The 27,355-nt window shown below is 36.8% G+C and overlaps 1 protein-coding gene across 1 annotated transcript in view; it reads right to left on the bottom strand.

Moving 5' to 3' along the window:
• The window catches only part of LOC115212334, a 178,207-nt gene that overhangs the window by 87,385 nt on the left and 63,467 nt on the right, over positions 1 to 27,355 (bottom strand). Inside the window, exons 8-16 of the mRNA XM_029781198.2 lie at positions 25,841 to 25,984; positions 22,726 to 22,908; positions 20,846 to 20,955; positions 18,587 to 18,710; positions 16,142 to 16,323; positions 11,508 to 11,601; positions 6,238 to 6,403; positions 3,293 to 3,486; positions 2,681 to 2,836 (exon numbers count right to left, since the gene is read on the bottom strand). Coding sequence (XP_029637058.1) covers positions 2,681 to 2,836; positions 3,293 to 3,486; positions 6,238 to 6,403; positions 11,508 to 11,601; positions 16,142 to 16,323; positions 18,587 to 18,710; positions 20,846 to 20,955; positions 22,726 to 22,908; positions 25,841 to 25,984 — 1,353 coding nt within the window. The remainder of the gene's footprint in view (positions 1 to 2,680; positions 2,837 to 3,292; positions 3,487 to 6,237; positions 6,404 to 11,507; positions 11,602 to 16,141; positions 16,324 to 18,586; positions 18,711 to 20,845; positions 20,956 to 22,725; positions 22,909 to 25,840; positions 25,985 to 27,355) is intronic.

Genomic DNA, 27,355 nt, shown 5'->3' with positions numbered 1-27,355 from the left:
TGTTGGTGATATTGGGTGGAGGATGGTGACGAAGCAGACACTATAAAATGCAGTCATTATATCAATGAATAAAATGAATAATATCAACAGAAAAAATTACAAACACACACACACACACACAAAAGAGAGAATAGAAGATAATTATACTAGAAATATACTTGATCGAAAGATCAATAATATACTTTATGACATTTCTGTAGATTATGATCTTGAGTTGAGTAGGACAATGTGGTGGCAATAGTATGTCATATGGCAGCCATTGATGAAGTAAATGCATGGTTTGGTACAAGTAGTGCTTCACTGGAGTTTCAAATCTTTGTGAGGGACAAATCTTTCTATGGATAGCCTTTTTATGCCATATAATGTAATTTTCAGTTGAGACTAGATGTCTCTCCTATAATCTAGATAAAAATTGATACTGGAATTATGTGTCTTGCTCAGAGATACAAAACACCTTGAATTGCACATCAACTGGTGATCTCTGATCATGGAATTAAATACTTTATTTTTAGAAATTTTTAGAAATGTTCAGTTGTAAAACTGAAACAAAGCATGTTTTGTAGTGCGGTAGACTGACTGTTTTGAAATTTAAATGGATTCACCATCATCATCATCATCATCATCATTCTTTTGATATTCCTATTTCCATGCTTGCATGGGTGAGATGGAATTTTACTGAGGGTGACTTTTCTATGGCTAGATGCCCTTCCTGTCACCAACCTTTACTTGTCTCCAAGAAAAGTAATATTTCCTTATAGCCAGACTTGTTTTTGCAGAGTGCTGGCAAGGAGTGACTAATCAAACAATGTGAAGACAAGGAGACACACAAACACACACACACTCATGTGTGTAGTATGTATATATATATATATATATATATATATATATATAGTATCCCCATCATTGCTTAACATCCATCTTCCAGGGTGGCATGGGTTATATGGTTTGACAGGATCTGGTCAGGCAAAAGACTACACAAGACTTCTGTATCTGATTTGGCATGGTTTTATGGCTGGATGTCCTTTCTAACACCAACGACCCTGCAGAGTGGACCAAGTGCATTTTGCATGGCACCAGCACAGACAAGGTGAGTTTTGGCATGGTGTTTACAGCTAGATATCCCTCCAAATACCTAACGACTTCACAGTGGAGACTGGATGCTTTTCATGTGGCACCAGCACTGGCAGGGTCACCAAATAACTTGCAAGACAAGGAATTTTGAGAGAGGAAGGGGAATTGGAGGAGGTGATCACACACAAGTACACATACATACACACACACACACACACACACATATATATATTTATGTATGTATGTATGTATGTATATATATATATATAATATATATATATTATATATATATATATATTATATATATATATACACACATATACATACATGTAGACACACATATGTATATAGGTGCGGGAGATGGCTGTGTGGTAAGTAGTTTGCTTACCAACCACATGGTTCCGGGTTCAGTTCCACTGCATGGTACCTTGGGCAAGTGTCTTCTACTATAACCTTGGGCTAACCAAAGCCTTGTGAGTGGATTTAGTAGACAGAAACTGAAAGAAGCCTGTTGTATGTATATGTGAATATATATATATATATATATATATATAATATATATATATATATATATGTATGTGTTTGTATATCAGTGTTTGTCCCCCCAATCGTCGCTTGACAACCGATGCTGGTGTGTTTACATCCCTGTAACTTAGCGGTTCAGCAAAAGAGACTGATAGAATAAGTTCTAGGCTTACAAAGAATAAGTCCTGGAGTCGATTAGTTCAACTAAAGGTGGTGCTCCAGCATGGCCACGGTCAAATGAGTGAAACAAGTAAAAGAATGAAAGAATACCCAAACACAGACATCTCAAAAATAAACAGAAAATAATTACTTTTAGAAACACAGTATTTAATGTATTCAAATACCCAGTCTATTAATTAGCAGACATGCCTTGTGGAGTTTTTCATGATTTAACCTTGGTCATTGTACAAATTAGTATCTGCACAGATAAAACAGTATGGGGGGGCGTCTATTTACTTTTGAGATGTCTGTGTACATATTGGGTTGGTGCATAATTATTGCGGCTTGATTATTCCGGAGCATATTCACCATCTACTTCAATTACTGCTTCCCATTTGCTTGGCAGATGGTCAGACCGTCATTTAAAGATGTTTTTGTTAAATATTGTTATTGTTTTTGTTGAATAAAATTTGTTGAGAAAAAAAACGCAATAATTATGCACTAACCCAATAGATATGTGTATGCACATACACACACTCACACAAGCACACTTACTTACATACAAAGATGGGCTTCCTTCAGTTTCCATCTACTAAATCCATTCACAAGGCTTTGGCCAGCTTGAGGTCATAATAGCAGACACTTGCCCAGGGTGCCATTCATTGGGATTGAAACTGAAATCTTGTGGTTAGGAAACAGAACTCTTAAATACACAACCATATCTACTCCTTACCATGGAAAAGCAGAATTAATGGCAACTTGCAAACTCTAGTGCCTTTAGTTTCCAGCCCAAAACTTTACACAAAGGAGGTATTAAATGTAAATAAAAATTCTTTACCACACTTGCTATGGCCTTATCATGTTGGCAGGAATAAAATAAAAAAGATAAAATATATCAAATGAAAACAACTGAAGAGGAACTTACTTGTTGTTGCTTGAAGCCAGGAAACTTTCCTAAGTTTTCAATTATGTTTACATCAGAAAAATTCATAGATTTAATCTGATTTAAAGGTAATACTGCAAGGAGTGTACCAAGTTCTGTTATGTTTTCTGCCGACCAGTTCTTTGCAGGACCAAATGTCTATAAGTACCAGCAATAAATAGATAAGAATTTATTGGTAGAATATAAGTCAAGTCAGAAATTTAATAGGAAGTCATGTGAGGTTGATGCGGAAATATTAAACTGTAACAGGTGCCAACTACATCAAATAATCATAAGTGAATGACGGAAGCCTCTATATGATCACTCAACCTGCTAGAAATAGCAACAAAATGTCTTTCTGATCACACCTTATTATTTTAGACATTGACATATGGTAAAAATTAGTCCAAGATGCATTAAGCTAGAAAAAAGACAGGATTTTAATTGCTTGGCTGTCATTGATGGTAGGTGCCCTCATTCAAGACTTAGCAGGGACTGGGGTGAAACAAGAACAGCAATATTAAAAACTAACCATCTTCCTGTTTTTTTTTTTTTCTCAGCCTAATGAATTTTATTAAGAGACAAATTTCAATCCAGAAGAATCTCAAAGCTTACCATGTTTACAAGAGCCATCAAACTCCGATGTTGTTCAGATGTATAATTAGTAACCGATCCAAACACCTGTATGCATTTTACAAATTCTTCTTTGGATATAGACATAATTTGTTCAACTGTAAGGGTTTTAACAAGTGATGTCATTTCAGTTATATTTCTACAGGTTAACGGAGCTGGTTTCTGAGTATGAATGTCTGATATATGCAAAATAAAAATCATAATTATTTCTTTAAATTTTTTAGAAATCAAAATGAATCAAAAAGAAACATACAGAACATAAAATATTGTTATGGAATCCTTCAATGAATTTACCAATTGTAAGACTTGTATAACAGTCATAGACAATGAAATTTTCATGACCCATTGGTTTATGAGTAAATGGTCCTTATTACATCACTGGTATTACAATGTTTCTTTGGTGAATATATTTAGCTCTCATATTATATTCATCTGACCAATAATTCATTAGCATGGATGGACATGTGGAGGCACATGGCCTAGTGGTTAGAGCAGCGGACTTGCGGTTGAGAGATTGTGGGTTCGAATCTCAGACCAAGCAATGTGTGTGTTTATGAGCGAAACACCTAAGCTCTACGTGGCTCCAGCAGAAGGTAATGGCGAACTTCTGCTGACTCCCTCGCTACAACTTTCTCTCACACTTTCCTCCTGCATCTTGCAACTCACCTGCGACGGACCGGAGTCCTGTCCAGGTGGGGAATCTATACACCAAGGAATCCAGGAAACCGGCCCTTATGAGCCAGGCGTGGCTCGAGAAGGAACAAACAATGGATGAACATAGTTTCCTATTGTAGCAACAAGAGTAGAATACGAGTGCAAGTATAGATATGTGGTTATGAAACCTGTTTTTCAAGCATGTTGTTACTGGTGTGATCTCATTGCAAGGCACCTCCTTTTCATTGTTGTCATCATCATCATCATCATCGTCATTGTCGTCATCATCATCATCATCATCATCATCATCATCATCATCATCATCAGCAGCAGCAGCAGCATCATTACCATCATCACTGTCATTGTTTCAACTATGATATCTACAAGTCATTAGTATTTACATACTAGCTTTCAGGTATGTGTTTGATACATAAAATTGATAATATCCAATAACCAAACACCGCTGTATGCAGTGGCTATTTAAGCAATGTTTTTGAAGATGATTAACGGGTTAGATGGGTGCTGATGAAGGGCAACTCCCTCCCACCACCACCACCACCACCACCACCACCAAAATAATAAAAAAAATGTGGCATATATACCTATTGCCATTTTCTCATCTTTGATCTCATTGTTTGTCTACATCGAAATGGTGTAACAAAAATGAGTGCTGGCTATAATTTCTATTGAATACCTGTAGAGATAGCCGTAACAAGTAATGTAAAAGTGCACTGCTAACACAGAAGGACACAGTATTGACTTATAAAAACATTTAATATAATTTATAGGATATTATGATTGCATAATAAAATACCATGTACCTACAAGTCATTAGTATTGATAAATTATCTATCATCACCATCATCATCATCAAAGTCATCATCTTCATCATTATCCTTATTTTAATGTCCACTTTTCCATGCTCGCATGGGCTGCACAGAATTTGCTGAGAATTTACAGAGCACCTGTACTGGTGTCAGGTAAAAAGCACCTTTACTGGTGCTACCCAAAAAGCATCCAGTACACCCTATAAAATGGTTGATGTTAGCAGGGCATCCAACCATAGAAACCATTCCAAAATAGATAGGCAGGGCTTGGTGCCGCTCTATGGCTGGCTTGCCAGCTCCTGCCAAACTGTCCATCCCATCCCAGCATGGAAAATGGATGATGATGATGATGATGATAAAAGGAGCTTTTCTCAGTTTGTGTCTCTCAAATTTACCATAAAAACCCATGTAATTTGTGCACCTGAGTAATTTACACAGGTGATTTTCAGGCTGTAATAGAAGACACTTGCCCAAGGTGCCACACAGTAGAACGGAACCTAAAACCGCGTGTTTGGGAAATAAACTTCTTACCTGCACCTTATCTAGATTACAGTAATTTAATTGGCCAGTCTAACATATTTATTGAATCAAACCAATTTATTGTATTTCGTTTTTTTGTCCTGGCTTAATGTATACAAACTAAAGGTACATATATTTCTGTGTAATTTCATAGTCCTTAATAAAAGATTTAAGAAACTTTTCTCCTTCAAAAGATATTCAAAAACCATCTTCAATTAAAACATGGGTTCCAGAGGACATTCGAATTACATGATAGAGTATTACTACAAATCAACTAAATCTTATTTCTTTATTGCCCACAAGGGGCTAAACATAGAGGGGACAAACAAGGACAGACAAAGGGATTAAGTCGATTACATCGACCCCAGTGCGTAACTGGTACTTATTTAATCGACCCCGAAAGGATGAAAGGCAAAGTTGACCTCAGCGGAATTTGAACTCAGAACATAATGGCAGACGAAATACCTATTTCTTTACTACCCACAAGGGCTTAACATAGAGGGGACAAACAAAGGGATTAAGTCGATTATATCGACCCCAGTGCGTAACTGGTACTTATTTAATCGACCCTGAAAGGCTGAAAGGCAAAGTTGACCTCAGCGGAATTTGAACTCAGAACGTAACGGCAGACAAAATACCGCTAAGCATTTCGTCCAGCATGCTAATGTTTCTTGTTTCTTTACCGCCCACAAGGGGCTACACACAGAGGGGACAAACAAGGACAGACAAATGGCTTAAGTTGATTATACTGACCCCAATGCATAACTGGTACTTATTTAATCGACCCCGAAAGGATGAAAGGCAAAGTTGATCTCAGCAGAATTTGAACTCAGAACGTAACAGCAGACGAAATACCGCTAAGCATTTTGCCCGGTGTACTAACGTTTCTGCCAGCTCGCGGCCTTAAATCAACAAAATCTTATTTACCTCGCTTTATTCGATTGAATGCATCATTGCTTCTAAACTGTGTCCTGTCTTGAGCTTTAAGCACGAGGGGTATGATATCATAACAAAATTTGAAGTTGTTGTTGTTTTCAATATCCATTTTCTGGCAGGTTGATACAAATGACTGCAAAGACTGAGCCCAACTTTCCTACAATAAATAGACAAAAAATGAATACAAAGAGAATTAGCAGCAATTTTAATATAAATCTTCTATTAACATTGATTAGGTCGGAGTGGTTGTGTGGTAAGTAGCTTGTTTACCAACCACACGGTTCCGGGTTCAGTCCCCCTGCGTGGCACCTTGGGCAAGTGTCTTCTACTGTAGCCTCGGGCCGACCAAAGCTTTGTGAGTTTATTTGGTAGATGGAAACTGAAAGAAGCCCGTCGTATATATGTATTTATATATATGTGTGTGCGTGTATGTTTGTGTGTCTGTGTTTGTCCCATCCAACATCGCTTGACAACCGATGCTGGTGTGTTTATGTCCCCGTCACTTAGCGGTTTGGCAAAAGAGACCGATAGAATAAGTACTGGGCTTACAAAGAATAAGTCCTGGGGTCAATGTGCTCGATTAAAGGCGGTGCTCCAGCATGGCTGCAGTCAAATGACTGAAACAAGTAAAAGAGTAAAAGAGTAAAGAACTGACTGATTGATTGATTGACTGAATGGTTAAATCAAATAATTGATGAATTAATTGATTTAAAGAATGGTTAAATAATAATAATAATAATAATAATAATAATAATAATAATAATAATAATAATAATAATAATAATAATAATAATAATAAGGAAGGAATATATTCACAGACATGACAGAGTTGGAACCTACATACACTGGAAGCTATGCCAACATTATGGAATAACAACAGAAAAAAGATGGTATAGGCACACACCAGAAAAGGTCACAGAAAATGAGAAAGCAACCATACTCTGGGATATGCCGATACACTCAGATAGAGAAATTAAGGCCAACAGACCAGATATAGTTGTCAGAGATTATGAAGAAAAAAAATGCTTTCTAATTGATGTATCAATACCGGCAGATGACAACGTGTCTCTAAAAGAAATGGAGAAACTTTCAAAATACAAAGACCTGGAAATAGAGGTAACCAGAATGTGGAATCTAAAAACAGAAACAATCCCTATCATAGTAGGTGCTTTAGGCATGATAAAAAAATATTCAGACAAATACATAACAAAAATACCAGGACTTACAAACACATATAACATACAGAAAATTGCACTACTAGGCACTGCACACATCCTACGCAGAACACTTTCCATACAATAACCATCAGAGCATCACAACAAATCACAGCACATACCCAAGGCACACAGAGCTGCATTCGGTAGTGAAGTGAAAGCACTCTATAAAAATAAAACTACTGAATAATAATAATAATAAGAAGAAGAAGAAGAAGAATGATAATGATAATAATAATAATAATGATAATAATAATAATAATAATAATAATAATAATAATAATAATAATAATAATAATAATAATAGGATTCCATGGACATTGGGGCTCGCCAATGGAGAAGTTCTTAACCAGACGAAGCCGAAACTGTCACTAGAAGCTAGGATCACCAAGCATAGATTGGCATATTTTGGTCATATTATGTGGAGAAAATCCCTGGAGAAGGACATCATGCTCGGAATGGTCAGTGGCAAGAGAGAAAGAGGCCAACTAAGAACCCGCTGGCTTGACACCATCACAAGTGACACAGGAATGGCCATAACCAATCTGAAAGGATAGAACTGGCTGGAGAACACTGATCTATTGAGTAATGGAGAGTAGACTTCGACTGAGCGGACAGATAGATAGAATAATAGCCCAGCTGATAACAAGATATGTGAGAAGGAAGAAAAAAAAGTCGAGAGATATGATGGGTTAGCTTGGGAAGTTAAGCAGTTGTGGTCGATGGGAAAGGTAGCAGTAGTACTAATAATTGTCAGAGCCCTGTGAACAGTGAGCGAAAATCTCAAGAAGTACGTGGAACAAATAGGGGCTGCAATAAGGGTGGAGCACTTGCAGAAAACAGCACTGCTTGGAACTGCTCGGATACTCCAGAAGGTGCTCAAAAAATAAGAGGTGTTACCTTAGTTCACTGATAGTGAACAGCTGACACTGTAGTACATCTCCAGCATTAGAAGCTGTGCAAAGGCAATTATAATAATGATAATAATAATAATGGTTTCAAATTTTTACACAAGGGTAGCAATTTTGGGGGAGAGGACGAGTCAGTTACATTAACCCCAGTGTCCAATTGATACTTATTTTATCGACCTTAAAAGGATGAAAGATAAAGTCAACCTTGGCAGAATTTGAACTTAGAACAGAGAGACATGTGCAATATACCACTAAGCATTCTGTCCAGCATGCTAATGATTCTGCCAGCTCATCTTCTCATTGTTTTGTCTTGGTATAAAAGATGGGCTACAGCAAATAGTCTGCTCAATACCACAGATTTGCTTGTCAGTTGTTTGACCGTAACCAGTTGAGCATGTCCCTTAGTGGCTAACAATATTTGCCTTTCTGATTATGGGCAGAAGTAGTGGGGGAGCATCATAGCAATGTGTTGAGAGGGATTCTTTTGGGTTTGAATAATTCACCTCTGGAAACATGGGTGTTTCGTTCAACATCCTTAAACAACCCTTATTCAGGGACCTTTTGAGAGGGGTGGGTTACTCGACCAAAAGAAAATTCTAACTGGGCCCCACCTGCATGGTAATGCGCTGTTTACCTTGATATGAGATCACCATGTCGTGCACATATGGTTGTGATGCATGTGCCTGGTGTACCCTTATCAGACGGGTAGACATGATGAGTATACTGGGCTTCGTATATTTTACCCCAGTGAAACTTCGATGGCATGCACTGCTCTCTCACTCAATAATGATAATAATAATAATAATAATAATAATAATAATAACACCGTGCTCATCTGTTTGGAAGTGGAGTGTACATAGCCACTGGGGTTGTCACAGAGTAAATCCTAGATTTGTTTTTATGCTGTGCCTCTACAACCTGGGCCCAACCAACAACTTTTGAACATTCATGTTTCAAGGCACACACCCAAATTCAGACAATACAACCTTTGTGTTTTACATCAAAGAAATGGTTGAGTGCCATTCTTTCTGCTAACAAGTCATTTGCCATTCCACTTCTATGTACCTCTTCTAAGTTACTATCTAATATATTTTCCATTCTGTTGTTTTCTAAACAATAATTTTGCTAAAACTAACTGACACCTCGCTGATCTTCCTTTTTAAGGAGACCCACCACTTGTTGTTGATGACGGCTCCCATCATTTCCTCCCATTCAAATAGTCTACTAATCCGGTCCATGAAACTTTTCCATACCGGGAAGAAAAATAAAAATAACAATAATCACACAAAGCTAATAAACTAGATATTATTGTGAAAGACCAAAGCAATAATGTCTGTTCATTGATTGACATGAGTATACTTTGTGATCATAATATCTCAGCAAAAGAATTTGATAAGCTCAGAAAATATAAACAGGGTGGCTATGTGGTAAGTAGTTTGCTTACGAACCGCATGGTTCTGGGTTCAGTCCCACTGTGTGGCACCTTGGGCAAGTGTCTTCTACTATAGCCTCGGGCCGACCGAAGCTTTGTGAGAAGATTTGGTAGACATTAAACGATGATGGGCAAGTGTCTTCTACTATAGCCTCGGGCCAACCAAAGCCTTGTGAGTGGATTTGGTAGCTGAAAACTGAAAGAAGCCCGTCGTATATATGTATGTATGTATATATATATATATATATATATATATATATATATATATATATATATATATATACATATATACAAGATAAGAAAATGGAGAAATACATCTAAATCAAATATCAATTACCAGATAATACTCAATCACATACTTTATTAAACCACCACATAAGAGACTGTAGGGTTAAATATAAAAAGCAGAACAAATCAGTGTACATAAAGGAATGTACATAAAAAAGTGTACATAAAAGTGTACATACACTTTTTTATGTACATTCCTTTTTGTACACTGATTTGTTCTGCTTTTTATATTTAACCCTACAGTCTCTTATGTGGTGGTTTAATAAAGTATGTGATTGAGTATTATCTGGTAATTGATATTTGATTTAGATGTATTTCTCCATTTTCTTATCTTGTATTAGTAATTTGTGGTAAATCATTTTACCTTTGCCCATATAATACAGTAAATGAATTGATTGCATCGCAATCATTAACATTTATGTATTAACTTTGTTGGGTACTTCACTAGCAGTATTTTGGATATATGTTATCCCATGGAGGGTTGCATTTACAACCCCTATCTCAATTTCTATATATATATGTGTGTGTGTGTGTGTGTGTGTGTGTGTGTGTGTGTGTGTGTGTGTGTACGTGTGTGTATATGTCTGTGTTTGTCCCCCCAACATCGCTTGACAACCGATGCTGGTGTGTTTACGTTCCCGTAACTTAGCGGTTTGGCAAAAGAGACCGATAGAATAAGTACTAGGCTTACAAAGAATAAGTCCTGGGGTCAATTTGCTCGAGTAAAGGTGGTGCTCCAGCATGGCCACAGTCAAATGACTGGAACAAGTAAAAGAGTATTTGCTGATTGAAATAAAAAAAAAAATGTGGCATCACAAGACGGTTACAATACCAGTGATTGTAGGAGCACTTGGAATAATTAAAAAGGAACTGAAAATCATTTAAGAATGATCCCTGGCTTACCATCCATGCAAAAAGTGCAAAAGATTATCTTTGCTGGTACATCACACGTATTGAGAAGCGCATTATAGCTGTAAATTTTCTTTCCTTTTTCCCCCTTTATTTTCATTTTTCATTTCTTTTCCTATTTTTAGAGATTTAAAAAATTTTCCTTTCCTTTTTTTCTTTATTCCTTTCTTCTCCTTTTTCTTCTATTACATGACTTTGTAAATGAATAATCTGGTGTGTTTATTTTAATGGCCAACGAATGTATACAGTGAGTTTCTTTACCCTAGATGTTGGGAAGACACTCAGCCAGAAATGGAAACAAATTTGAAAGAAGAGAATAATAATAATAATAGTAGTAGTAGTAGTAGTAGTAGTAGTAGTAGTAGTAGTAGTAGTAGTAAAAGAAGTGAAATAGAACCAGTGCATATGTTTATTTGTGGCATTGTGACCCTCCCAAGATTCAAAAATTTCTATGAAATGTTTTACTTCAGTTGAAGTGAAAAGTTTTTAAAGAATAAAGTAACATACACTTGGAATTTTTCTCCTATCTTTCGGGTCCCATGATCCAACAAAAACACCAACTTTTTCCAGATGATCTGCTGTCATATCTGAAAGTCTATTCCTGAAATTTGAAAAAGGTCAGCAACATATGAAAATTTAAGAAATATCTTTTGTTGTGTTTATCTTTTAGCTAAAGGTGATTTTTATGATTTTATGTGTCCATAATAAATAAAACAAATTAAATAAAACAAACGCACTCAGAGAGTGCAACCTTCCGCCAGGGCAACACAAACGTCCTCTCAACAATTAGTTGGAGATGATTTTTAAAATGAGAATATCTGAAATAAACTCGACTGCTCTCACAAATGAGAATACTAAAAATGAACCTGACTACACTCAAAAATTAGCACCATCCGATCATGGCCGTTGCCAGCTCCGCCTGGCCTCCGTGCCAGTGGCACGTAAAAAGCACCATCCGATCGTGGCCGTTTGCCAGCGTCGTCTGGCACCTGTGCCGGTGGCACGTAAAAAGCACCCACTACACTCATGGAGTGGTTGGCGTTAGGAAGGGCATCCAGCCGTAGAAACATTGCCTGATCAGACTGGGCCTGGTGCAGCCTTCTGGCTTCCCAGACCCCAGTTGAACCGTCCAACTCATGCCAGCATGGAAAGCAGACGCTAAACGATGATGATGATGATGACGAATCCAGAATCTTTGACCGGTACCGGATCAATTCCAGAACCTAATAAGTTTGTGCCAGTCACAAGGCCAAACATCCCTGAGAGTTTCATCCAAATTCATCCAGCGGTTTTTGAGATATCTTGTCCATGGACAAACAAACATGACTGAAACAATACCTCCACCTTCACTAAGGCAGAGGTAATAATAATCTAAGTAAATAGTAAAAGTCTGAAATCTTAAAGATAAGTTTCTGTAATTAGTCATGAGAAAAGATGTGGAAAAATTAGGTTTAACCCTTTAGTGTTCAGATTATTCTGTCAAATGTGATATGTGTTTATTTATATTGCTTTGAATTAATCCTGCATTATCTTGTAGTTTAGAGATTTCAATGATGTGATTTTTTTAGTTTTAGAATGACATGGCAGGGCTGAAGTGAGAGGCGAGATCTGGTCAGTTTCAATATAAAACAGGTTAAATATTTTGGCCGGATATGGCCGGTTTGAATGCTAAAGGGTCAACTATAGTACGCTTACACTGAAGGAATTTCTATATGGTCACTCAGCCTGCTAGAAATAGAAGTCAAATCCTCCTTGAATCACACTTTAGTGTATAAAAACTGAAAGGACACATGGCATTTTTCTTTCTCTTTTGTTTTTTTATTATTGATCTACAAGTCCTTGATGTTAGAGCTAATCTGGTTTCTGAAGAGATTTAAATTGAAAGTACCCTATTTGAATGGGCTGCCAGTCTGCTCCAAGGTTAACATCCCTACTCCAGCTTCCCCATTACTCTTTACTCTTTTACTCGTTTCAGTCATTTGTCTATGGCCATGCTGGAGCACCACCTTTAGTCAAGGAAATCGTCCCCAGGACTTATTCTTTGTAAGCCTAGTACTTGTTCTATCGGTCTCTTTTGCTGAATCGCTAAGTTACAGGGATGTAAACACACCAGCATCGGTTGTCAAGTGATACTGGAGGGACAAACACACACACACACACACACACACATATATATATACATATATACGATGGGCTTCTTTCAGTGTCCATCTACCAAATCCACTCACAAGGCTTTGGTTGGCCCGAGGCTATAGTAGAAGACACTTGCCCAAGGTTCCACGCAGTGGGACTGAACCCAGAACCATATGGTTGGTAAGCAAGCTACATACCACACAGCCACTCCTGCGCCTATTATTAATTTTTATTTGAACACATGGGAACAGCAAAAATTGAAGTACTTTGCTAAAGCACACTATGTTTTAGCAAAGGCCAAGAATCAAATTCACAACCTAATAATTGAGAGCCTAACACTTTTACCACTAAGCCCTGTGCTTTCTCACTGTATAATATAGTTCAAGTAAAATAAAATGGGATAGTCATGGTCAGAAAGCCCTATGGTCATAGGTCTACTTGATCAGGACTACCGTGAAGTTAACCCTTTAGCATTCAGAGTAGTCTGTCAAATCATCATCATCGTCTAACGTCCGCTTTCCATGCTAGCATGGGTTGGACGATTGACTGAGGGCTGGCAAACCAGATGGCTGCACCAGGCTTCAGTCTTGATCTGGCAGAGTTTCTACAGCTGGATGCCCTTCCTAACACCAACCACTCCAAGCCATCAGGTTCGCCAGTCCTCAGTCAAATCGTCCAACCCATGCTAGCATGGAAAGCGGACGCTAAATGATGATGATGATGAATATAACAAGGCCTTTATTATGAACATGACCCAAATATGTCCCAATCAATTACAGGGCACCAACTGACTGAACTACATGCTTACTCTGTAGGTTTTAGACTTTAAATTATTTCAAAGAAAGATTCATAATTCATTCCTCATCATTATTTAATGTCCATCTTCCATTCCTGATGGTTTCACAGGATCCTAAGAATTAAAGGACTGCATCATGTTCCAGTGCCTTCTTTGGCATGACTTCTTCAGTTGGATGCCCTTTCTAATGTCAACCACTTTACAATGAGTACTGGGTGCTTTCTCATGCTACAAGTACTAGTGAGGTCACTATGCAGCTCATGAAACTATGAAACTGGAGAAGCAGGGGCAGCTTTATGCTAAGGGGTGAGAAATGGAGTGGGGAGAGTAATATCTTGTTGCAGAGGAGTTACATGGCTACTCACATTTAAAAGGGAGAGTGAGAAAGAATCACTAGTATCACTAAAGAGATAGTAATGAAGAGGTGTCCAAGTGGCCACTCACGGTATAAGGTGTATAAAAATAGTATTAGTCTATCCAGTTTTTACTTAAGCTGATATTATGTCCATGTCACTTAATTCATTTAAATAAAAAGCAGTGAAATCTTGACTTTTGCTCAAAGTATTATTGTCATTGTTTTACTCTAAATCAGCTTTGACCCAGTAAACATATGATGAAAAGCATTCAAGCTCTGATTATTCCATTCTTTTATTGTTCATCGTGTATCTAGATTGTCATTATAAAATGCATCATTTCCTCTTTAAGCTAGCAGAGTGTAATTCAAGGAAGATGTAGCTGCTATTTTTAGCCAGTCGAGTGTTCACATAGAGACTCTATTATTGGACTGAAAACAGAATTGTAGTAAAGATAAATAGGTAGCTACTAGCTTTGATATATCACCTATGTTACAGACGTTTTACTATATTTTAGTGATCATATCTGGTAAATAGCAATAATATGCTGGATGCATTTATCAGTTACATTAAAATGTATTGAGTCAGGAACAATTATGAAATAAACAACAAAGACAAAAATATATTTTTAAAATTCAGTTTTCTGAGAGGATCACAGTCAATATTCATCATCATCATCATCATCATCGTTTAGGGTCTGCTTTCCATGCTAGCATGGGTTGGACGGTTCAACTGGGGTCTGGGAAGCCAGAAGCTTGCACCTGGCCCAGTCTGATCTGGCATTGTTTCTACGGCTGGATGCCCTTCCTAACACCAACCACTCCGTGAGTATAGTGGGTGCTTTTTACGTGCCACCGACACAGGTGCCAGACAAGGCTGGCAAACGGCCACGATCAGATGGTGCTTCTTATGTGCCACCAGCACGGAGGCAAGGCAAGGCTGCCAACAGCCACGGTTGGATGGTGCTTTTTACATGCCACCGGCATGGAGGCCAGTTGGGGTTCACTGGCAATGGCCATGTTTAGATGGTTCTCTTACGTGCCCCCGGCACTGGTAATATTGTTATATATTATTCTGCATGAAGGGTATTTTTCATGCATCAACTCTTACTTGGATGCATTTCTAATAAAATACATTTTGTATATATTCATGAAAACAATTATTTGACCAAGTTCCTCTAGATTCTTGATAAATTCATTTTCTATATGAGATCGGTATTTGAAGCATAACTTAAGGAAAGGTACTTACATGAAATTATGATAGTATGTTTTAGTTTAGATATGAACAAATTAAAATGAATAGTTTTGTATTATAGGACCAGAGACCATTTAAAGTTGATTGATTTCAAAATTTTTTCTTAACTTCTCATTTATTATATCTCTAGCAGTATCGCCTGGCATTGCTTGGGTTTGTTTCAACCCTTTAGAATTGGAATTTTTGAAAAGTAAAAATTATGCATTATGTAGCTTGTTATTCTCTTTAAGTGAACATTTTTCTGGTTGAAATACACCGAAAAATGGCAACACAGCAGTCAAAAAATCATAAAAATAGGGATTTTCATAGAAAAAAAGCACCTTTTTGATGTAAATAATATTTGGTCTTAACATGGTCCGATTTGAATTTTATCTTCTACAGAATGAAGAGCAATCCTTCTTCTATCATACTCTCAATTTTGGTCAACTTGCGCCACGGGGTCTTGGAGGAGATAGAGTTAGTTGAAGGCTACCAAACCTGCCACACACACAGACAACTTCAGCTTTATATATATAGATTTGTTATATTTCTTTCTTTCCAGTCATGTTAGTCATTAGTGTATTATGTTTCAAATGATCTTTCCAATGACTGCATATACTACTTACTTATACATTTCCTTGAGTTTCATTCCAGTGTATTGTACTTCTTCATCAGTATCCAAAAAATGCTGTAGAACAGAAGCCCAAGATAACAGCTGGCTTTTGGTTACACTACGAATGTCACGAAGTATGACATAATTCAGAAGATTGCCAAGCTCTGACAATTCCATTTGGTTTCGTAAAACTTCCTAAATAAGAATAATAACAAAAATAACTGAATCAAAAGTTTATGCCATTAATACAGAGACTGTAGCAAATTTAGCTTTCATTGTTAATTATTTAAATGATTGAAACTAAAAGTATTATTTGTTGTTTGGTATAAAACTACTTCAAATTAAGATAAACTTATTCAGTGTTTTCCAGAAAATATCTTATCTTGGGAGCATACGCAGTTTCACTAGATCAAAAGATTTTTTTATTGAATCAGTTACCATTACCGTATTTATATCCAGTACAGATTTAGGTACCTGTTAAGTCATAAGTTCCAAAATGTGGCAAATATTTTATGCCTCTGGAAAGAACACTTAAATTCTGTAGGCCTCATTAGAAATGGGAACCCCATATAAAAGTGTTGCTTTTGATAAACTATGGATCATAAAGTAATACCAACCTATGTCTTGTTTTCTATTTTCCTTATGCCTACTATAAAGCAGAATCCTTCATGAAGTAGCTAGCTCTACCTTTGAGCAGCATTTGGAGATTTCAGCTTTTAAGAGTTTAAATGGCTCCAAGTATATAGAGAGTATATAAGAAACATTTGATTGAATTCAATAGATTTTTTTCAAAGGAATTAAATAATTTTCATCTTTGAGTCTTTACAAAATAATATTTCTTCAGAATTGATTGACTCATGAAATAATTAAGTCTTTAGCAAAACTAGCTTATACCAATTGGTAATTATAAAGAAGCAATATGACAGAATATCACACAACTATATCAGTAAATGAAAATACATACATCTCTTAACTTGACAGTACACCATAATCTCTGCAACTAAAGCTAGGTGATTGATGTTATCAGAACAACATATGAGTGATTTAAATTTTTCAGAACACTCAAACTTAATGTTTATTTAATCGTAATTTAATTGGTAAATATTTGATAACTTTTTGAGAATTCTAGTTTTGAATCATTTTGGAATCTATTTTTTTTCTTTTTCTAGTTAATTTTAGTTAATTTTTGTTTATTTTCAGATCATTAAAATGAAATGTCAAGTTAGGAAAAACGAGCATTTTCAACACCTTCTTCTTTTTGCTTTTAATCAAGATTCTAAGGCCGCAAAAGCTGCTCACAACATTTGTGCTGTGTATGGAGAGGGTGCCATAGTTGCAAGAACCGCTCATGATTGGTATGCCAAATTTAAAAATGGAAATTTTGACCTTAAAGACACACCTCATTCTGGCCATCCAGTTGAGTTCAATGAAGACCGATTAAACCAACTTTTGCACGAAAATTCTCATCAAATGACAAGGGAACTGGCAGAGAAAATGGAATGCTCCCACGCTGATATAGAGAAGCATCTTCACTCGATGGGAAAGGTTCAGAAGTATGGAGCATGGGTTCCGCATGCTTTAAGTGACAACAACAAAAATCAACGAGCCACAATCTCCGCTGTTTTGCTTGCGCGTCACCACTCAACTCATGGACACGAGCAACGATTCATTTACCGAATCATTACTGGTAACAAAAAATGGTGCCTGTACATCAATGTGAAGCAGCGTAAGGAATGGCTTAGCCTCGGTAAACAAGCGACACCACACATGAAACAAGATCTTTGTCCGTGTAAACCGATGTTGTGCATATGGTGGAACTGGGAAGGAATTATCCATTACGAATTGCTTGAATAAAACCAAATGGTCAACACAGAACTCTATGTTCAACAGATGGAACGACTCAACATGGCTATTCAAGAGAAAAGACCTAATCGGCAGCATGTAGTTCTTCTGCTGCACAACAATGCCTGCCCTCATATCACCAGCATGACCAAGGAAGCCATTCAAACACATGGCTGGGAAGTGCTGCCACACCTGCCGTACTCTTCTGATTTGGTACCAATGGATTTCCACTTCTTTTGATCTCTATCAAATGCTATTCGCGGAGTTCTGCATCAGTTCAATACTGATGCAGAATTGAGAGCTTGGTTGGATCAATTTTTCGAGTCGAAATTGGGTGATTTCTACCAACAAGGTATTGAAAATATTGTTGAACGTTGGAAAGAAGTTGTAAACAGTAAGGGTGAAATACATTATTGATTAATTAGTTGTTTTTTTTATTGAAACTTTTTAAAAATTTAAATTTTAAAAAATGGCAGGAAATTAGTTGCCAACCCAATATCATTCTACTTCAAAAATTCTAGCAAACAGTTCATTCATAACTACAGCTTAGTTCTACTGAAACTGAAAATAATATAATTTTAAATTTCATAATTTTTTTAAATATTAGTAGAGTTACCTTCATGCAATATTTTGTCAAATTCCTAGCTTCTCCTTCAGGAAGTTTATTTAAATGACTAGTACCAATCAATTTACAGAAAAATTTCTTGTTTTCACTAGACAATTTAATTTGTCTCAGATCACTGAAAGAAAAAGATTCAACACTTAGTTTTGACTTACACTTATGTTTGCATTTATTTCATAACTGTTTGAAGTGGGAAGAAAAAATCTTGTCTTATCATCATCATTGCCACTACCCTGTCTGTTTGTAGTGGTGGGATTGCCAGTGGTGGCAGCAAATAATCAATATTATACATGCTTTTTACTCTTTTACTCTTTTACTCGTTTCAGTCATTTGACTGTGGCCATGCTGGTGCACTGCCTTTAGTCGAGCAAATCAACCCCAGGACTTATTCTTTGTAAGCCTAGTACTTATTCTATCAGTCTCTTTTGCCAAACCACTTAGTTACGGGGATGTAAACACACCAGCATCGTTTATCAAGCGATGTTGGATGGACAAACACAGACACACAAACATATACACACATATACATATATACGATGAGCTTCTTTCAGTTTCCATCTACCAAATCCACTTACAAGGCTTTGGTCGGCCTGAGGCTATAGTTGAAGACACCCAAGGTGCCACGCAGTAGGACTGAACCCGGAACCATGTGGTTGGTAAGCAAGTTACTTACCACACAACCACTCCTACGCCTATAGCTACATACCACACAGCCACTCCTACGCCTATAGCTATTTACCACACAGCCACTCCTACACCTATAGCTACTTACCACACAGCCACTCCTATGCCTATATGATTACCTTCATATGTAATCTAATAGACTACTGTTGATTATGGTTCTTCCTCCTTGAACCAAGATACATCAACCATAGATAAACATGTCCACACTGACAAAGATGTATTTCTTGTATAAAACAGTTTTAAAACATGTATTGGCAAAGCCACTAATGCCAACTAACACTTCTAATATTTAATCAATTCTTCAGTTCATTTGCACTAAACCTGTTTCTCAAGTTCTTATTTCCCTTACAACAAATTACACAATCACTCTATTTCAATCTTCAACTTTTTTCCTGATATTTCTCTTCTAGTATTTCGTTTTTGGATTTGGTTTGCAAGATTCTTTATATGAGTTTGTGTGTTGAAGCATATTCTGTTGTGTCTGGGGAGAGTCATTTTCTTGTTGTGCCTTATAATGTAACACACTCACCGGTAAAATTTCCTCTTTTTTCTTATTTTTATTTTCCTAAAATTTTCGTTGCGTCTTGCAACCTTTTCAATAGTCAAAACTATTGTCCGTTAGTCAAAAAGATTGCAAGACGCAATGAAAAGTTTAGGAAGAAAACAGTGGAAATTTTACTGGTGAGTGTGTTATATTATAAGGCACAAAAAGAAAATGACTTTCCCCAGACACAACAGAATCTCTTCTAGTATTTTATGCTTTATCCTTGCTTCACACATTTTATCTTTACCATGAGAAGATAATCACTTTATCTTTATCAAAAGTATAAATATTGGTCAGAAATCAAGTGATGTATTCATAAATCTCACAGGAATATGTTACCTAATCATTTGGTCCTTAGCAATGCTGAATAACCATCAATTTTTATAAGTGTTTTATGGATTCCATCATCTTGTATGTACCCCTCATATTCTACATTATTGTGCATCCCTCTTACAATTTATCCTCTTATGCACACCTCAATGTCTTCCTTCTTGGTTAAACTTATAGCCTGCTTTATGTGCTGCCCCACCTAGCCTACTTCTTTATCTCATAAAATCTCCCCTTCTTAGACATGTTTCAGACTTCTTAGACATTTTTCATACTTCTTAGATGCATGCCAGTTATCACATATCTTAAGCATGCTTCAGGATATCACATTTCTAACACAGAATTCATACCAGGCGTGGTCCCAGGAGTTTTTTGAAAGGAAGGCACAAGGTCAGAAGAGAATACAATTCCAGGAGAAAAGGGTGTAATAACATTATTCAGAAGGGTGCACTTCTCTTCTTGCGAGGGGGCACATGTCCCTCAGGCCCCTTCCCCTGGGTCCACCCCTGCATACAGTCACTTCTAGCACATAGTCTCATTAGTCAACCATCTTACCAACTGAGGAAATATTTCATACAAGCAATTTAAACAGGAATTTGAGTAGCAAGTTATAAATATAAACACATTTAAAATTACAAAGTGTACTCCAAAATAAAATATATCAAATTTATATAATGATGCAAAATATTTTTGTTTACCTAGGTTTGATATATTTTAGAAGGCAGGATGCTTCCTTTAAGAATTTGGTTTGGTTTTCTTCTCTTCTAAACGCTCTAACAGGGAGGACCATTTTAGCAAGTAACCTTTCCTGACAAAATGAACATCAACATTTATGTGTAAAATTACTACTTAAACATCATCATCATCATCATCATCATTTACGGTCCACTTTCCCATGGGTCGAACGGAATTTCTCAAGGCAAATTTTCTACAACTGGATTACTTTTCAGTTGCCAACCCTCCACTTGTTTCCAGGCAAAGTTATACTTCCCATAGCCAAACATGTTTTTCATGGCAGACTGGAAATGAACAACATCACTCGTATGATGGTGGTGCTTGTTTGCACCCATCACATATCAAGATAAAGGTATACACACACACACACACACACACACACACACACACACACACACACACTCACACACACACACACACAAGCACACACAAGCACACACAAACACACACACATACATGCATACACACACACAAACACACACACACAACACACACACACACACACATACACACACACAAGCATCCAGTTTTTATCCAACATACCCACTCACAAAACTTTGGCCAGCCTCGTACTATAGTATAAGACACTTTCTCAACTGCCACCTGGTGGGATTGAATCCAAGACCACACAGTCAGGAAGCAAGCTTCTTAACCATACAACCATGCCTGTGCCTATATTCATAATACAAAAGAGTCACAACAACTGAATGAACCATGTGCTATGTGTGAGAGACATATGCTTACGACATACAGAGCCACTACAGATAGAGTTTAAGTACAATAACAGGAGCATAGCAGATTTAGCATGCATTTCATTAACTGGTAATGCTGTATTAAAATACAGCCAATTAACTCTGGTTGAATTATCACAGAATCATTGGCTGTAATAATAGGTATTAAATTTTAATTAATGTGTAACAACAGATCCTACAATTAACTCATCTGAAACAGGTTCTCTTCATGAAATGCTTATCTTGACTGAAAACGATGATTTCCATGGCAACTAGCATTATAATAATTACCGAATTTATCATGATGGATCATTTATTTCTCAAAAGCATGGTTGTGTCAAACATCTACTGACTGCTTTTTCTGTCTGACATGTCATATACAGCAGCATTTATCAACAGTTAACTTGGGTTTGTTCAGTTTATAGAATGAGAAAAATAAGTATTTTGAGGTGTGTTTGAATTTTTTAAAAGATCAAAGCAAAAACAAAAAAAAAAAGACAAAAGCAAAACCAAAAAAAAACAGAAGTAGATTTGATAAATTGATTGACATATCTCACTCCACTTCAGCATCATCATCATCATCACCATCGTTTAAATCTGTTTTTCATGCTAGCATGGGTTGAACAGTTTAACAGTATTAGCAAGCCAGAAGACTTCAGCAACCTCTCCTGTCTTCTTTGATATGGTTTCTATGGCTGGATGCCCTTCCTAATGTCAACCACTTTACAGGGTGCACTGGACATTATTTACATGGCATCAGCAGCAGTCAGATCACCAAGTAACTTGCATACCAAGATCCCTCAACTGAAGCAGAGAGTAGTATTGAGGGACAGAAAAAAAAAGTGTCTTGCAGTAGAGAAAAAAATATAACTGCCTCAGATTCTGGCAAAAAAAAAAAAAAAAAAAAGTAATAAGGAAGGGAAAAAACCTCAATTTATTTCATTATGACAATTGGTAACAGGCTAGTAATGTTGCTTGCAAATAAACTCATCCTGGGGAAAATTTATCTCTCAAATATTTCATATTTATTTTTTTCAAATTTCATTAAACTGGGCAGGGGCTAAACTTTGGCCTTTACAATATAAATGTTAGATGTTGATTCAAATTCTTACCATTTTAGTATTCACTAAACTCTCAAACTGACACACTGCAACTGCCAAATCCTGTAACCGATTAATCTTTAAGGTGATAATGTCCTTTGGTTTCAATAAAGAAAGCAGTTTGCCAAGTCTCTTGGGAACTGTAGATGCAATTTCCTGTAGTTCTTCTTGGCATTTCTTGTAAATAATAATTTTCTGTTAAAATAAATAGATAAAAAATATTATGGCTTAATTGCTGCCATTAACTCATAATAAGAATTCTATAAAAAAAAAGGAAAAGAAAAATCACTTATTAAATTTGTAGCTGTTTAACCCAAATCAATCCTGATCAAACAAACCTATGATCAAATGTACAGGGTTATTCAAAAAGAAAGAGCAGATTTAAAATTTATTTTAAAAAAAACGGTTAGAGACACAAACACGTTCTACATATTTCTTGATAGGGGAAGGTTTAAAGTTTATTTTAAAGTATTATGCACACAACATGAGCACCATGTGTTGCTCGACAAACATCGAAACATCAAAACCTTTGTAACAAGATGAGAGTTTCAGGAACACTTGAGGGGTGTCTGGTCTTATCTTGTTACATACAATAGTCGACGAAAAGGAACCAAAAATCCGGCTGTCTTCGATAACAATAAATAACACTTTATTCTTCGGGTTCACAGGTAAAATATATACATATATATTTCTTAAGGGCGAACCGGCAGCCAAATCCACAGGACTCTTTTACTCTTTTACTTGTTTCAGTCATTTGACTGCGGCCATGCTGGAGTACCGCCTTTAGTCGAGCAAATCGACCCCGGGACTTATTCTTTGTAAGCCCAGTACTTATTCTATCGGTCTCTTTTGCCAAACCGCTAAGTGACGGGGACGTAAACACACCAGCATCGGTTGTCAAGCAATTCTAGAGGGACAAACACACACACATACATATATATATATATATATATATATACATATATACGACAGGCTTCTTTCAGTTTCCGTCTACCAAATCCACTCACAAGGCATTGGTCGGCCCGGGGCTATAGCAGAAGACACTTGCCCAAGATGCCACGCAGTGGGACTGAACCTGGAACCATGTGGTTGGTTAGCAAGCTACTTACCACACAGCCACTCCTGCGCCTTACAAACATTTACAAATGTTCACTCGGGTGAGCCAAGAAGATACGGTCTCCGTTCCCGCTTTGAAGAGAGCTTCTCTATGTGTAGGGTTTTCCCTGAGAGAAGTTTTTGTCAGGTCCGCTCGTTGGGGCTGCTCTCCCCAAAAAGGCAGATTAAGCGGAGACACTTTCAAGTTGCAGTTCCTGCGCATGCACATGAGGGAACTTCCGGTAGCCTACCAGAAGTAATCCAATTCTGTGCATGCACACTGAAACTTCCACAGTAGCGTCACTACACTTTTTTCTGTGAAATTTTTAGGACATTCATAAATTTGCTTGTGATGAAGTGGATTTTTATTGAATTACCAGCAAAATTCATGTTGCACTTGCACAATCGATTTGCATTTCTTAAACTGCAGCACACAAAAAGACTTTTCTTGTGGCATTGCCATTTTCTAAGGGATTACACAAATGAAAATTATACAACTTTAAATAAAATGAACAAAATAAAACATTAAAACAAAATTAAAATATAATTTTATTTAAGGCTTAATTCAATTATGTTCAGTTATAAACTTTAAACCTTCTCCTATCAAGAAATATGTAGAATGTATTTGTGTCTCTTACTGTTTGTTTTTAAAAATAATTTTGAGATCTGCTCTTTCTTTTTGAATAATCCTATATTTCAAGCATAATCATCGTAAAGATATCAGGGTGTAGTTCAAAGAAAATTTTGGTGTACTTTCTAGCAGATCAGGTGGTCATACAGAGACTCCTAAAACTTAATGCTATTCACTAAGCATTGATTTGCTTCAAATATTTAGCAAAAACCCAACTTGTAGTGAACTGAATTATTTTATCACTAATATATTCAACATTGTATTCCTTTGAGTTATATAATATAACAATTTTCAAACTGCCATAGATTACCCCTGGTTCTGTGATACCAAACTGTCTATTTTGAAGTGGCTACATTCAAATTTAAGCCTTTGGTGATAAGAATCTACTTGTTAAGTTACATTCTAAACATTAACTTTCTATTACACACACATGCATACACACACATGCACACACACACACACACCACACACACACACACACACACACACACACACACACACAAATACATATATACATACATACATATGTGTATATGCACGCACACTGATACACACGCACACTGATACACACGCATGTGCACAAACAGACAAGAAAAGAGAATGCAGTTCCTATAATGGACAGAGTCAACAACTATTGAAAAGGTTGCAAGACGCATCACAAATTTTAGTAAAAATGAATAAATGAGTGGAAATCGAACCAATGGGTGTGTTAAATTAATAAGGCACTAAAAGAGAGTGACTCTCCCCAGACACAATAAAAAGAAAAGTTATTTTACTTAATTCCTCCAAATGCTTGATTATTTTGAGAATTACTTGTAATACATGAAATGTCTTGGGGAAATTTCGAACCTGGGTTCTCATTCCTTTTTTCGATGTTATTATTATTGTTATTATTATTATTATCATTATTATCATTATTATTCAGGTTACTGCCTGGAATCGAACTCAGAATCTTGAGGTTTGTAGCCCACGCTCTTAACTACTACACCTTATGCCCATGGGCAATTATGAAGTGAATTTTAGGGCTTTCCTCAAGGCATCTGATGAAGGCTGGAGGGTATATCAGCTGAAACGTTGTGTTAACTACATGAAATGTATTCATAAAAGGGTGAAAGAGAAAAACAGTGACAAAAGGGTAGTGATTAACTGGTCAACTAATTAACACGAAACTAAATTAAATATGTGAGAGTAACTAATGTACTCAACCAAAGATATATAATCTGATCACTGATCTATAAAGGGGAAAAAAATTCCTGTAATGGTAGAATTAATTCTGGCAGTATTACACCATCAGCTCCAAGCTGTAATACTAGATAACAAAGCCATTCAATCTACAACCTTATATCCTAGAAGTGACAAAATATATGATACACCGAGCAAAGTTTTTATGAAAATACTCACTTTTACAGGGGTTAAATTCAAAGCTGGAAGGTTTGGTAGTAAACTGCATAATTTTATGCGTGGTATTTTCAAGAGTCGCTGGAAAGGCACTTCATTGAAGATGGATAGATCAGGCAATGCTGTTACATTATTGCCATTCAAAAACTGGAATTATAGAATGGAATCAATATATATATATTACTGTTTGTTCCTTCTCGAGCCACGGCTGGCTCATAAGGGCCGGTTTCCCGGTTTCCTTGGCGTATAGGTTCCCCACCTGGACGGGACGCTGGTCCGTCACAGCTGAGCTGCAAGATGCAGGAGGAAAGAGTGAGAGAAAGTTGTGGCGAAAGAGTCAGCAGAAGTTCGCCATTACCTTCTGCCGGTGCTGTGTGGAGCTTAGGTGTTTCGCTCATAAACACACACATCGCCCGGTTTGAGATTCAAACCTGCGATCCTCGACTGCGTGTCCGCTGCTCTAACTACTAGGCCATGTGCCTCCACAATATAGATATATATATATATATATATATATATATATATATATATATATATATATATATATATATATATATATATATATATATTATATATATATATATATAATATATATATATGTAGGTCCCGGGTTGATCCGGGGTTAACCACAGTAAGTAAGGTACTCAATACATAGCAGAGTAAAATTAATATATATATATATGTATATCACGTGATCGACCAGACCACCAGATGTTGTTACACATCGCTGGTCACAATGCATTCGCATTGTTTTAGCCTCCGAATGACACAACCCCGCTGGCTAAGCGAGCAGGCCAACAGAAGAAAGAGTGGTGAAAGAGTACAGCAGGGATCACCACCCCCTGCCGGAGCCTCGTAGAGCTTAAAGGTGTTTTCACTCAATAAACACTCACAGCGCCCGGTCTGGGAATCGAAACCGCGATCCTACGACCGCGAGTCCGCTGCCCTAACCACTGGGCCATTGCGCCTCCACACACACACACACACACACACACGCACATACATATATATATATATATGTGCAGGTGGCACGTAAAAAGCACCCACTACACTCACGGAGTGGTTGGCGTTAGGAAGGGCATCCAGCTGTAGAAACATTGCCAAATTAGACTGGAGCCTGGTGCAGCCTTCTGGCTTCCCAGAACCCCGGTCGAACCGTCCAACCCATGCTAGCATGGAGAACGGACGTTAAACGACGATGATGATGATGATGATGTAAGTATGTATATATATATATAAAATGAATGAAAAGAACACAAGATATTTCTCAGACTCTCTGTTAACTATTTACCACACCAATTTACCTTAAAAATAAGAATAACATCCTTCTAATTTTTTCATGAAGTGCAATCATATTAGGGAACAATTTTCAATGGGTTTTTTTTATTAGATTTTATCAACCTATAGGAGTGTGTCTGGTATATTTTTTTTATTGATTACATAAGTGGGGTAAGGAAAATACAATGTGGCCATGGCAGAACATGGTAACATACCACAAAAGACTCTCTTCAATGCATT

The sequence above is a fragment of the Octopus sinensis genome, linkage group LG5 (genome assembly GCF_006345805.1).
Source record: "Octopus sinensis linkage group LG5, ASM634580v1, whole genome shotgun sequence".
Lineage (NCBI taxonomy): Eukaryota > Metazoa > Mollusca > Cephalopoda > Octopoda > Octopodidae > Octopus > Octopus sinensis.
The sequence above is the reverse complement of the archived record's forward strand: the minus strand, read 5'-3'. Positions and strand labels throughout refer to the sequence as shown.